Source organism: Meleagris gallopavo, chromosome 5, assembly GCF_905368555.1.
Source record: "Meleagris gallopavo chromosome 5, MGAL_WU_HG_1.1, whole genome shotgun sequence".
Lineage (NCBI taxonomy): Eukaryota > Metazoa > Chordata > Aves > Galliformes > Phasianidae > Meleagris > Meleagris gallopavo.
The window spans coordinates 57,389,011-57,401,895 of record NC_139408.1 but is presented as its reverse complement, the minus strand read 5'-3'; the positions used below and the strand labels follow the sequence as shown (position 1 = coordinate 57,401,895).

At 40.5% G+C, this 12,885-nt stretch overlaps 1 protein-coding gene across 3 annotated transcripts in view; it reads right to left on the bottom strand.

Annotated features, from left to right (window-relative positions):
* Positions 1–12,371, bottom strand: part of KLHDC1 (kelch domain containing 1) — a 28,953-nt gene extending 16,582 nt beyond the window's left edge. Inside the window, exons 1-7 of one of the 3 annotated variants that reach the window (XM_085225910.1) lie at positions 12,087–12,371; positions 9,520–9,590; positions 7,407–7,524; positions 6,417–6,535; positions 4,484–4,562; positions 3,529–3,612; positions 1,565–1,648 (exon numbers count right to left, since the gene is read on the bottom strand). In XM_085225910.1, coding sequence (XP_085082036.1) covers positions 1,565–1,648; positions 3,529–3,612; positions 4,484–4,562; positions 6,417–6,535; positions 7,407–7,524; positions 9,520–9,590; positions 12,087–12,188 — 657 coding nt within the window. In that variant the 5' untranslated portion in view covers positions 12,189–12,371. The remainder of the gene's footprint in view (positions 1–1,564; positions 1,649–3,528; positions 3,613–4,483; positions 4,563–6,416; positions 6,536–7,406; positions 7,525–9,519; positions 9,591–12,086) is intronic. The other 2 variants (XM_085225909.1, XM_010712142.4) reach the window with 2 other exon arrangements.
* Between the last annotated feature and the right edge of the window lie 514 nt (positions 12,372–12,885).

Here is a 12,885-nt window from a genome sequence, read left to right as displayed (position 1 = left end):
TCTAAAAAGAGTTGGTACATTTTCCCCCCCATAACAAAACTAATCTGGCAAAGAACTTTCCAGATGCTAGGTGAAACCTGCATTAGTTAAGACTACTCACTACCATCTTTGTTTTCAGACACAAGAAAGGGATATATATTATTAATATTGGATTGCTGCCTCAGGCTTAAATACTTACATTTATTTAATGCTTCAACAGAGAAGAAGCTTAAGGAGAAAATTTCCTCTAACCAACGCTAGAAAAATTAAATGTTTTGTTGAGATTTTAGTATCTCCCTACTTTCCAGTGGTAGCTTCAAGTTTGTTAGGTACAGATAACCAACCATAGGATTATACCTGTGACTTTGTTTTCCCCCAAGTGAAAAAGAGCTAGGAAAGTAAGGAATTTAAGAGTTAATACAGCAAGAACCTAGCTTTGCTTTAAATATGCACAGTACATCATACACATCTCTATGCTCTTGATGATTCCTAAATGGCAGTAGATTTAAGACGTGTACTAAATGGTACAGTCTTAGATCAGCTATCAAAAAATACATACAAACCTTACTCTTGTGGTCAAGAGCCTCTATTGGATACATAGAAAAGAGCTGTTGACAGCAATCTCTCCAATGCTCTTCACATGTTCTTTAACAAGGACACAAAACATGCTGAAGGTAAAGACAGACTGCAGAACTGGAGTTCAGAGAGCATCAGAGAGCAGAGGAGAGGCTTAATGGGACTGAGATGACTGCTGGCTGCAGCAGCCTGTGCTATCAGATAACATGCTGCAGCTTCCTGGACCAGCTGGAACATACACAGACATTAGCTTTGTGTCCAGACATTGTAATCACATCCTGCTTTTCTAAATGACCAAATTTCAGACACTACTATGCAAAAAATAGTTTAAGTTATCAAGCCAGCTGAAATCTGGTATTTCCTACCTTTCAGAAGCATGCGTTGCAATTGTAAACATAAAATATATCAAACACACTATAATAAACTTCAATTTCTCAGCAGGTAAAAATGAGGAAGAAATGACTGTTCTTACATAGTTCCCCTTCCTTTAGGGGAGAAAAATAGCACAAGCTAAAATCCTTGTTGTATTCACTACTTGCTATCATTTCATTAAGTGATGTATAAACCTGTAATGCTGTAGCAAGCACAGAATGCTAGCATTCCTCCGTTTATTAAAATCTGATCTGTTATCAAGTTTGTTTTCTCTCTACTTCTGAAGAAGCATCTCCTACAGATGCAGGTCAGCCATTTTTGTTGATTTCTAAGCATTTACATTTATCATACAGTCAATCTGTTTTTCCCTTTTTGGTACAATTCATACTTTAGCATTAATACTGTAGACAGAAAGACAGAATCTCCTTTTTGTAAGGCACAGGGGAATGAAAGAGCACTCTGGGTTCACCACTCATAAACATACCGGTCAGGCCAGTAACGCTTTGGACTTGTTTCTACTGCAAAAATTATTTGCTTTAAAAAAAAAAACAAACTTCAAAACAAGCAAACAAAACTCTATAAAAAAAAAAACACAAAAACAACATTACCACCAATAATGTTTTAATTATACACTAACCAGTACTCGTCCTCCAAAGATGTATCCTTTATTTCCCAGCACAGCACACGTGTGGGCTGCTCGAGGCTGAGGTGGATCTCCACCCTGAAAGGATCAATAGATGTTATTTCAGAACATGGTCAAAGTGTCAGCCAAGGACTAATGTAAGTCAGTAACAAAGGCCAACATGCATCAATATGCTGACACACCTCTGGTTTTAAATAATTTATAAGCACATCCAAGACTCCACAGACATTAGAAAACACACATAGCTGCTAAGGACAGCTTTCAATGAGTTCCTTCAGTTGCTAAGTTTAATGTATTCCCTCCTGGTCTAATTTATCAATGATTTATTCAAGTGAAATTCAATTCATCTATCTTTACTTCCTAAGCATGAAATTAAAATAACACATCAGTAACTGTTGATATATCCCACGAAACTTTACTTTTCCTAGGTGCAAACTATCAGGAACTGATACCAGAGATCTCTGGGATCAGATTTTTAATGTTTATTTAACACCTAATAGCTAAAAAAAAAAATCTTCCCTGGGTAAGTTGGAAGGAGATAGCTTTTATTTTTAAACAACAATTTCATTTTTTGCATTTAATTTTGTAGGAATTTCAGAACATCTGGTAAATAAAACAAAACCTATGGCAACAGACCTTGTTGCCATATGCCTCTAATGAGTCTTTCTGTAAACTCACCAGGATTTTCTGAATTTCTATACTATTATATTTAATATCAGTATTTTACTGCGAAACTGAGTACATCCACTCCTTTGGAAGACTATTAAAATAATGTATTTGCTGGAGGCTATCTGGTCTGTTTATTCTAACATGATTGCATGACTATGAGGGATTTGTTTAAAACATTTTTCAATACTAGGCCCTGAGAGAATATAGCAACTGCATATAACCAGCACTCAAATAATGCACACATAACCCCCTCATCTTAACCAACATTTTTACTTCGCAAATAAAGACTAAAGGCCTCATCTAACAATACAGATAGGTTTGCTGCCTCTCTCTTGGCCTTTTTTAAGACTGTGAGGCCTAAATTTCAAGACCACTGTTGCTATCATTCACAGTGACAGACCTATCAGCTTTATGAAAAAGGAGAGGGGAAAGAGAGGAAGAAATCCCCTGGCCAGCCTTAAATTCTCATAGGGCCAACTCTCAGTTTTCTGTGAAAGTTCACCCACGTTGCAGATTAATTATACACGGTTGCAATCAACCAAACAGCTTCATATCAAAATAGATCAACAGTGTTCATTAACACCTGCTGGCACCACTAAAACCATTCATACATTTATACCACATGCTGCCCAAAGACCTTTGCTATGTCCCAGAAGGCCTTTGCTAGGACATGCAGCATGGCTTAATGTTTATGCTCCAGCTAAGGAATGTTTCCAGAACCAAAGCCCTGAAAGAACTACAAGACACCCCAACAGCCAGCAGAATGCATTCTGCAGGACCCACGTGTGCTGTGTGAGGGCCACTGAAATGCCTCCGTGCTCTGACTGATTCTCAGCACCTGTCTGCTATACATAATAAATGGTTTTGGGGAGTATTCCAGTGCCTTATCCTTCCAGTAATGGACAGCTGACAGTAATTTCGTATTCCCAACGTTTATTTTAAAGTCTGAATACAAAGCTCTGCATTCTAGATATCAAATACTGTAGCATCTCATCTATACATATTTCAAATACCTCTCTGAACCTTACTATACTTTTAGTTTCTGAACATGATAGAAAAAAACCCAACATCGATCTAATCATATCCTGGAGGGAAAAAGTCATGGTGTCAAACCTTGAGTTTTACACACTTCAGTTCTGTCAAGCGTCCTCCTGTTTAGCATTACAAACCAGTGTGACATTATGTATATTCAAATTGCTTGTCCTGACATCAATTTCTAGAGCTCATGAACTATTCAAAATGCAGGAAAAACACAATTATCTCAGACAGCAAGACTTAAAAACACTCACTCTAATTGCGGGTTGAGACCAAGTTTGTGTGTTTGTATCAAAAACGTGAACATCATTATGCCATCCCCAGAAAATCTGTCCTTCCTAAAAGAGAAGTTCAAAAATAATAAATGTTATTTCATCTTAAAATCTTTGTGCTCATTAAAGGGTACAGACTGAGAAGTGATCTATCAAAAAGAGAAAATAAACGAGACTATTTTATTTAAAGAAAAAAACCAGCATGGGGTAATGTTTTAAAGTGTTTTAGAGGAACTCAGGTCTGGTTAAAGGTCAGCAGCAGTCAGGAGTGTTAGGGATGATGGCTCTTTTGAAAACGAGCTTTGAGCTCAAAATCAGTCACTGCAGTAGGCAAGTTCTACAATATATCTTATTGCACAAAACAATACATTTCTTCTAAGTCAATGTTTAGCATGTGAAGTAAGGCTCTGTACTCCTTTGAATGCATATCTATTAATTCATTTGAATGAACACTTTCACCAGACTCCTTCCTTCTCCCTTCTGTAGGAGCTCATTACAGTCATTAAAGCACATGGAATTGACTTGGTAAAGAAATTAAGAGAAACAACCAGAGGTGTTGGTCCATTACCTTTGTGAGGCTATAATATTCACTGCTATTACTTCAAGGAAAAAAAAAATAAAAATCTAACACACTCTGGGAGTTCAATGTTTAAAATGCATTTTCAGATTTCAAATACTGTCTTTGTTTTTACTTTCACAGCATTTTGTTTCATTGTACTCAAAGCCTAGCAGTGGGTACCGCAAATAAACAGAACACTCAACCCCATTCCAACATGCAACAAGAGATTTTCAATAGAAGACTCAAATTTACATTTGTGCTGATTCTACACATAAAAGACAATCAAGCAGACCTTCACACCTAATGAGCATAGTATAAAAGGCCATGTTTTGACAATCAGAAGAGATAAAACACTCTAAGTTGTAGGAAATCCCTTACCCAAAAGGCATCATGGACATCAAAGCAATCACTCAGCTCATTGTGCTTCCTACAGCCATAGCCCCCAAAATATATTAGCCTGAAACATCAACATAAAAAAGTTGTTAGCTTTTAAGAGAGCATTCAAATGAATAAGCTGTAATGATCAGTTTCAAGTTTTGCTTTACCTACGGTATGTATTATGAATAATACAAATTAAAATATTTCACGTTGCACCTAATTACACAGAGAACCTTTCCAGCACAAAGGTAGAACTGTTACAGTCCTCTGTGCCTGACAAAAATCCACCTATACGAGGAGGGAGATATAAGATACCTCCACGTCCCCACTCTGTATCCCTCCATCCACAAGTTTATCACAGTCATGTTTCCAGACACAAGGCAAAATGACATGTTACACACAAGGCAGAACATCTCCATGCTTTTTCCACTTCCATGCTTCTGCAGTACTTGTTAGCTTTCCATAAACCCCTTTTTTCAACTAATGTTCCCAAAGTTCAGCTCACAAAGTCCTTCCATAACTTAAGAGATTCTTCCAACTAAATGTTATTGAACATATTGCACTGCAAGTATCGTCACACACCTCCCAGCCTAATATTCCAACCATCAAAGAGCCATGCACAGGAAACGGTTCCTAAAGTTTTGTTTAACTTCAACATTTGAGGATATTTGGTATCTTGGGAAAGGGCAATTTAGGAAATGATGACATGGTGAAGTCATTTCAGACTGACATTCCTAAAGAAACAGTGAAAGCATTGTGCAGTACACTAAGATCTGCAAATTCACACCTTGTAACATGGTGTATTTGCACAAACGTGCACAGCTTGGCCCCACGTGCTCTTGTTAAACAAAAAGGTTATGCTGGTTGCACTCTGCCAGTATCTCAGTGCACTGATTAAGTTTATCTCTATTCAGAGTACCGTTTAATTTTGAACGATCTTGCATTAATAGCAAATGAAAGTTCTTCAAATACATGGAGACACTGGAACAGGTTGCCCAGTGAGGCTGTGGATGCCCCTTCCTGGAAGGGCTCAAGGCCAGGCTGGATGGGGCTGTGAGCAACCTGCTCTAGAGGGAGGTGTCCCTGCCTATAGCAGGGGGTTGGAACTGGATGATCTTAAAAGTCCTTTCCAATCCAAACCATTCTGTAATTCTATGATACAATTTTTGTTTATCTTGTAGTTAAATTAGAACTACAAAACCAAGGTACAGCCCAGATACATTATACAGCTTAAATCTGAACCTCTTTGATATAGAATCCATCAGAATCATTTACATTTTGAAACGTTTAGCATACATCATATTCTTACTCATTTACAATAATTTCGTAACAGTTAGCTGACATCACTTAGTTGTGACTAGAGATGCCAGAATATCCAGCAACCTTCCATAATAACTATAAAATCTGATGTAAAATACGTTTTAGCTAAGCATTTTTTTTCCCCAAATACGCTCAGTAATAATATAACACACACCTAGGCTGACTTGGATCTTATAATGCAAAGATACTGAAATGTCCTTGCAATTGTTAGTACTTGTATGCTACTAAAAATACTTCAAAACATACTGAATATACCCTATTGCAGGAAATAAATTAATAGTTACATAACGCAAGAGAAATTCAATGTCATTTCTACACTGATTTCTTTTAACTTCTGGAAGTAATACAAGTGCAATAGTTTTTACCCAAAGCCTCAAAGCAACCCAGAAACTTTCACTGAACTTCCTAACCCTCTCCTAAAGCAGGTTTATACTTACCATTAATTCAGCTCACACGTGAGAGAACTCTGGTATAAAGTTAGGAGAGTCACACAAAATCCCACAGCAACTCAAGCTAAGATTTAGAGTGTCACACATCACCAGCCTGTGTTCTCTTCATGTTATAGTACTCCCTCTCTGCAGTCAATACATAATAAATATTGTTAATGTGTTACCTGTCCTTGTACACCCAGCAGGAAAGCTTGTCACGTGGTGTAGGAGGTTGACCTTTAAAATTGGTGATTTTTTTCCACCTATAGGTTCCATTTTTTGTTCGCAAATTAACATAATATAGCTTAAAAGAAAAACAAAATCACAATGTTTTCAGTATAAATGATGCTGAAGAATCTGGCACAAAGCAGTAACAAAAAGAACAACGTCCCTACCCCCAGAATATGCTATTGCTTTAAAAAATAAATAAATAAAAAAATACAGTCTGAACTTTATAATAGATAGCAATGCATGGCAAGAGCCCCATTCACCACAAAAACACAGTTGAAATATGAGTGGCCAGTTTCCTTGCTTTCTCTCTGTCAGACCAGTATAGTAATACCCTGCTCCTTCCTGCCAACAGAAGCCCTGTAAGCAACCTGCAACAGCTCTCTGTTCAGTTCTAATAACCACAGGTATTTCTACCTAACCTAAATGGAATACCCACACCAAAATCAGCAATGTTTGAGAAGGGACTGCTAAACTGAAAGGTGATGGCAGCCTTCCTGTCAGTTATTTGCTAGTCTGCACTGAATTCTGGCTGCCTCTGCACTAAGTGACAGCAAAGCTGCTTTGCTCTTTGGTTACTGTGAAAACCGGTAGTTATATTTTATCTACTGCTCATTATGTGAGGAAGGTAATCACCAAAGTGATATACAAGATCAATTTCAACTGCCACTATAAATTTTTTTTAAAGTCCTCAGGAAAGCTCTGGCAATTCTTAGAAATAAAATGTTTCACAGACAGAGTCTCGTTCTGAAGCTACGATTCAACAAAAATTCAAAGAAAAAATAAATGGAGTTGAACATTAAAACTTAAACTGACCAAAAAAAACCCTTTTAAGTACACTTTTTCTATAAAACAAGAGTTTTTCCCTTACATTTCTCCTTATTTCAGTAAGGTCAGTATTCCTGTTTGTTCAAATACGACATGCTATGAAGAAAAGAACACAATACCCGATTACTGTATCCTTTATCATCAAATCCACCAAAAACGTACAGCTTCCCATTAATGCTCGCTCCACAGCTTCCTGACATGGAGGTAGGTAACTCTCCTTCCATGAGGTGCATTGTCCTGCAATTTGGCAAGTATATTAAGTCTTACAATGCTGTTTCCAAACATACTAAAGTTAACAAACTCAAAGTACAGGTATTAATGATTTCTGTACTTAAAGCTAAAAACACAGTTGCAGCGTGCTGGCCATAAGTAGTAGAAACCATAGCTGATACAGGAAGTCAAGCTCTAGTGGTATAAGAGTGCTTTCATGTGGATGTTGTGCATACATTTCTGAAGCTTCTCAAATTAAAAGGTTATTATTACGGCTAAAAAAAAACCAAACAGTTATTAAAACACTGGAAATACTATTAGTGATAATTCCAAAAACTCCTGAAATTAGAACATGGTATTGTTGTTTGTATCAGAAGTGGAGAACTGAGGCAGAAGTAGAAATACAGGTCTGCAGTGCTCACTAATTTTGGTACTGGGTCATACTTCAATAAGTCACTTTTCAAACCACATTTTGCACTGTATTTAGCACAACACAAAAGCTTTAACAGTGTCAGTTTCATCAACATTCTTCTGCCACAGCTAGCAGTCCCCAGCCTTCTCCTTGCTAGTGTCACCTACAAACCAGTAATTTCCATTATCTGTCTTTCCTCAGGCATGGCCTCCCATCTGGTTCCAGTATTTCTTTTCTCTACTAGGCCTACTGACCAGACAATCCCATTCACTCCCATCTTTGACACATCTGCACTTCGACCAGATGCCTTCAGTTTCTACCACTGGTGACCATACAGAAGAAAAGGATTCATGCAGCTTTTTATCCCAGCCTACAAGAACTGAAAGCAGTTTCCTTTGAAAGGAAAAGCTTTACATGTCCTTAATCACCAGATGTGAACGATGAACGTGTGACCTTACTGAACACTGTGCTGGATAGCAGCAGTGTGGGGCACTGTGCCCAAGTATCTCTGCTCTGCCATCAAAGCCACCTTCCCCTTCTCTGCTCTTGCTCTCTCATTCCTGCTTGTTCCTGTGTCATGCTGTGCACTTAGCTGTATGCATACAACTGCTGGTGCTGTAAGTGAATGAGCTCAAGAACTGATCCATCTTAAAAATAAGTCTGAAAAAAAGAAAAGTTATATTTAACTCGGATCGCTTTCCTGATCCAATTTCCTACGTGACCATATAAACAGCTGTACCAACACACGATACAGCAACACGGGAATGGAGGAAGGAATAAGAAGGTATGGGGCTGCTTTAGTCAGCCCTCTCACCAAAAGACACAGACAACAATATCCAGAATGCTACTTTCAAAGTCAGTCATTTGACCAAAGTGTGGAATTTCACACATGCTATAAGATACTCTCCTGAGATAGTCCTTATCCCCTTCTTCCTCAATTTCAAATTGATGCTTTTCATATGGGTATGCAAGAAATACATAAACAGTTGGGATACTATAAAAGCAGGTGGCAGAGCACACAAATGAACCCAAATTAATCCTACTTGACAGACTGAACACAATTACGGTAGATTCCATGGGAAAACTTTAAACAGAAGCATTATTATCTCTCCCTATATACAATACATAAACACAGTAAATAAAAATGCAATGATGAAATTGCTAGTCACATGCAAGATATGGTTAGTTAGGAATTACTTTTACAAATACATTCATAACACAGTTATAAGTAATAGCACAAATATATGTAATTGTAAATAGATCAACAACCCAAATATTTAAATAGTCCTTTAACATTAATGTATGGAGAACAAGGCACAAGTAAAATACATCTGTTCTAACAACAGAGACTTAAGTGGCCATTTCAAACATTCTTTCAAGAAAAAAAGCAAAGCAAACCCCACAATCATATTTAAGCAATTAATGTGTTTTCTAGAGTAATTTAGAACAGACATTTGTCTGTTTTTCAGTCTTCACATTACACATCGCAATGTGAATTCCCAGGAACATCACCAATAACTCACATAACTGGAGTCTTTGCATGGCAGCTAACTATAACCTACACAAATACCAATTTAGTATATTAATTAAACATAAATAATTCAACTTACCATAACCCGCTATCCATTTCATAGATCCAGAGCTCATCATTAGGCAAATACACTTCATTTTCTTCAATCGACTAAAATGGACCAAAAAAAGTCACAGATGTTTAATCACTCATGTATTATGCACCATATATTTTAAAATGAATACCAAATCATGTTACTTAGCAACACGGAATGCTCTTAAGGATATGACCTACCAGAACAGTCCTACTTTTTTGCTCTGATCATTACCTTTTCAAGCATGCAGCTCAATAATGCTAATAATTTACATTTTATACTAGAAGTTCAAAAAAAATGTTTTTCCTTTTGCACTGGGTCTTTCCTCAAGTCACTGAGGCAATTCCAGGCAGAACATAGCAAAACAAAGAGAAAAGCATAACTGAAAAGCACATGAGCAGCAGCTGTAGGAAGGACCTTAACGAAATGTCAACTACAGAAAAGCTTAATGGATGTCATAACCTGAAGGAGAAACCTGACTGCTCTGTGAAACAAAAGCCATGTATGAAAGAAAAGTAATTTGGGAAATACTAATGAGAAAGGATAACAGGCAGGAAAAGGAAATCTGAAAGAACGTGATGGCAGAACTCCAGCTGGGTAACTAGTGTGCCATTATTGCCTTAACCTTAGCAAGGAATTAAGGGAATAAGCAGCCAGAGAAATAAAAAGCATAGATAAAAATGAAATGAACGAGAGTAAATGAGCTCATATACAAAATGGAAATGTACTTATTAATTACTGATATTGATTACTTGCCCTTATTATTACCTCTTCAATTTGAGAGGTGTTGAACAGGCAAACAAGCATTACCTTTGGTACAGTTTATCCTGCCAGGTGCCTTTCTCTGCCATAGCACGCAGCTTGCAGCTTTAAAAAAAGCGCAGAAGTCTGCTATATTTAATCTAGGTACAACAGAGGCCAAGTATTTGCTGGAGAACCAGCTTTGAATAATAAGTTACTGGGCAGTAGGCCACCAACAGCCTACACCAACGTAAAAGGTAAAAACAAAGTCATCTGTTTTTGTGAAGGGTTACGCTAGTCAGGTCAATCCAACCTGCATTTCTAAAGACTAAGGCACAGAGATTTCCAGGGAGTTAGATGCTTTAGATGCTGAACAGCTATAGAGTATTACTGAATTTAAGGCCAAAGAAATGTATTAAACCTTCCCGAATGTGAGAGATCACTCAAATGTACTGATGTGTTCATATCTGAGAGGCAACTGACTTCCTCAAAGTTATACCATGAAATCTTCACGGACCTCAGTCATGAGAAACACCACCTACTGAAGACCCTAAAAGGAAAGAACCCTGCAGGAACAGCTTAAAGGCACTTCACAGCTTCCTGGCAGCCCTTCAGTTTCTTTGTATTTTCAGTACTGGCAGCACAACTCCTTTTGGGTCAACTGATCAAGCATGGGAGCATGGAAATCCTTCAGGTTCCATAAACTGCTCAGCTCTATCCCACTGCTCAAATTGAGCACTTTAGTTCCAAGAAGAACATTCTGATTTCCAGAAACCAGAGGGACCTGATTGCCCCAGAAGTGTGCTGCTGCCTGCTCACAACACAGGATCTATTCTAAACTTCACATCCAGGGAGAACTCTGTTTGAACACAGAGCAGTTTTGCTTATCTAAAAGCTTACCTGTGAAAAACAAGAAAAAAACAAATAGTGAAAAGAAGCATGTTCTAGCCTAGAGGAAGACCAGGACTGTGCACTGCTACTTTCTACATGCACATCTTAGGACCAGTGGGTGCAAACACCACGAATAAAATGAAATAGCTGTATACAATGCCGTGTTTTATTTTAAATGTTAAATTAACACAGAACTAAAAATCACAAGGATTTGCTTATACCAGAACTGGCAGTGATGCCTTGAAGGCAAAGAGCAGGTGTGTTTTCAGCCTGATACCAGCTTAGGTGTGAACCAACAGAACTGCTTTCTAAGGAAGAAAACATGCTGCACTTAACTACTAATAAGCAAAAAACGCAGGAACCCAACAAGAGCACAAATTACACAACAGAGGAAAAAAAAAAACCAAACAACAAAACATCCGCAAATTATCGCTGACACGCCCAAAAGGAAGGAGGAAAGGTATTTAGCCCAGAGCGGCCGATCTCAGGCTGAGGAAGGGATAGGCTCCAGGCAGCCTTCCTGAACAGGCGTTCTTGTGAGAGAATCCAGCAGGGCGGCTAGCACGGGCTCCCCCCTCACAGCAGCCATGTCAGCCGCACCCAACGCCCGCCCCGCGCGATGCCGCCGTTTGAACCTCCCGCCCCCACGGCGCGCGCTGCCCTAACGGCCAATCGGCGCCCGCGCTGAGGTAAACAGCGCCGCGCCGCCGGTCCGCGCGGGGCTGCACTGGTCGAGGGGGCGACGCGGAGCGGCGGGGCAGTCTCCTGTCAGCCCCCCCTCAGCCCCGCTCTGTGCCGCTCCCTCACCCCGGCGCGCCTCAGCCCCGTGAGGCGGCGCGCCCCCCCCCGCCGCGCGGCTGCGCGCCCCCCTCGCTCTCCCTCTCCTCCCTCCCCTTCTTCGCTCGCCCTCGGCGCCCTCCGCCCGCCTCCTCCCGCCTTACCACGTATCCCCCCCACACGTAGAGAAAGTTGCCGTCCACCACGGCGCAGTGACCGCTCCGCTCCTCGGCCACGCAGAACTGCTCCGTGGAGTCTGCCGCCATCTTAGGGAGGAGGAGGAGGAAGCAGCTCGCGTGCCTCAGCGCTCGCGCCCCGCCAACGTCTCCTCCGGGAGAGGCTGCGGCTCGGCGCCGCTCGCTCCCCTCGGGCGGACGGGAAGCGAGGAGGGTCCAAAGGGTGGGGCGGCGGCGGGCTGCCCTCTGCCCTGTGCCCTGGCGCGGCAGGCGGGGCAGGTTGGCGGCGGGGCTGTGCTTAGCTGGGTTTGTTCGCGGCTCTCATGGAACGGGTCTTGTCAGGGAGGGTGCACAGCCGTGCTGTCGTGTTTCTGGTGAGGGGCACGGAAAGATGGATTTGAGGCCTGAAACCTGACGGTAAAAGCACGGGAAGATGCCGAGAGTAGGATACCTGAACATAAATCCAGTGCTGGAGTCAGAAGGGAGGCTTGGGTTGAGGCAGAGCTCAGCGTGGGACGTGGCCTAGGACAACCACAGTGAAACTTGGCTCGTTCGGCCTGGAGAAGAGAAGGCTGCAGGGTGACCTCATTGTAGCCTTTCAGTACCTAAAGGGAGCCTACAAACAGGACGGGAATCAACTCTTGGAAAGGGTAGATAACAGCAGGACAAGGGGAAATGGTTTGAAGTTGAGGGAGAGCAGATTTCAGTTGGATGTGAGGGGGAAGTTGTTTGCTGTGAGAGTGGTGAGGTGCTGGAACAGCTGCCCAGAGAGGCTGTGGATGCCCCG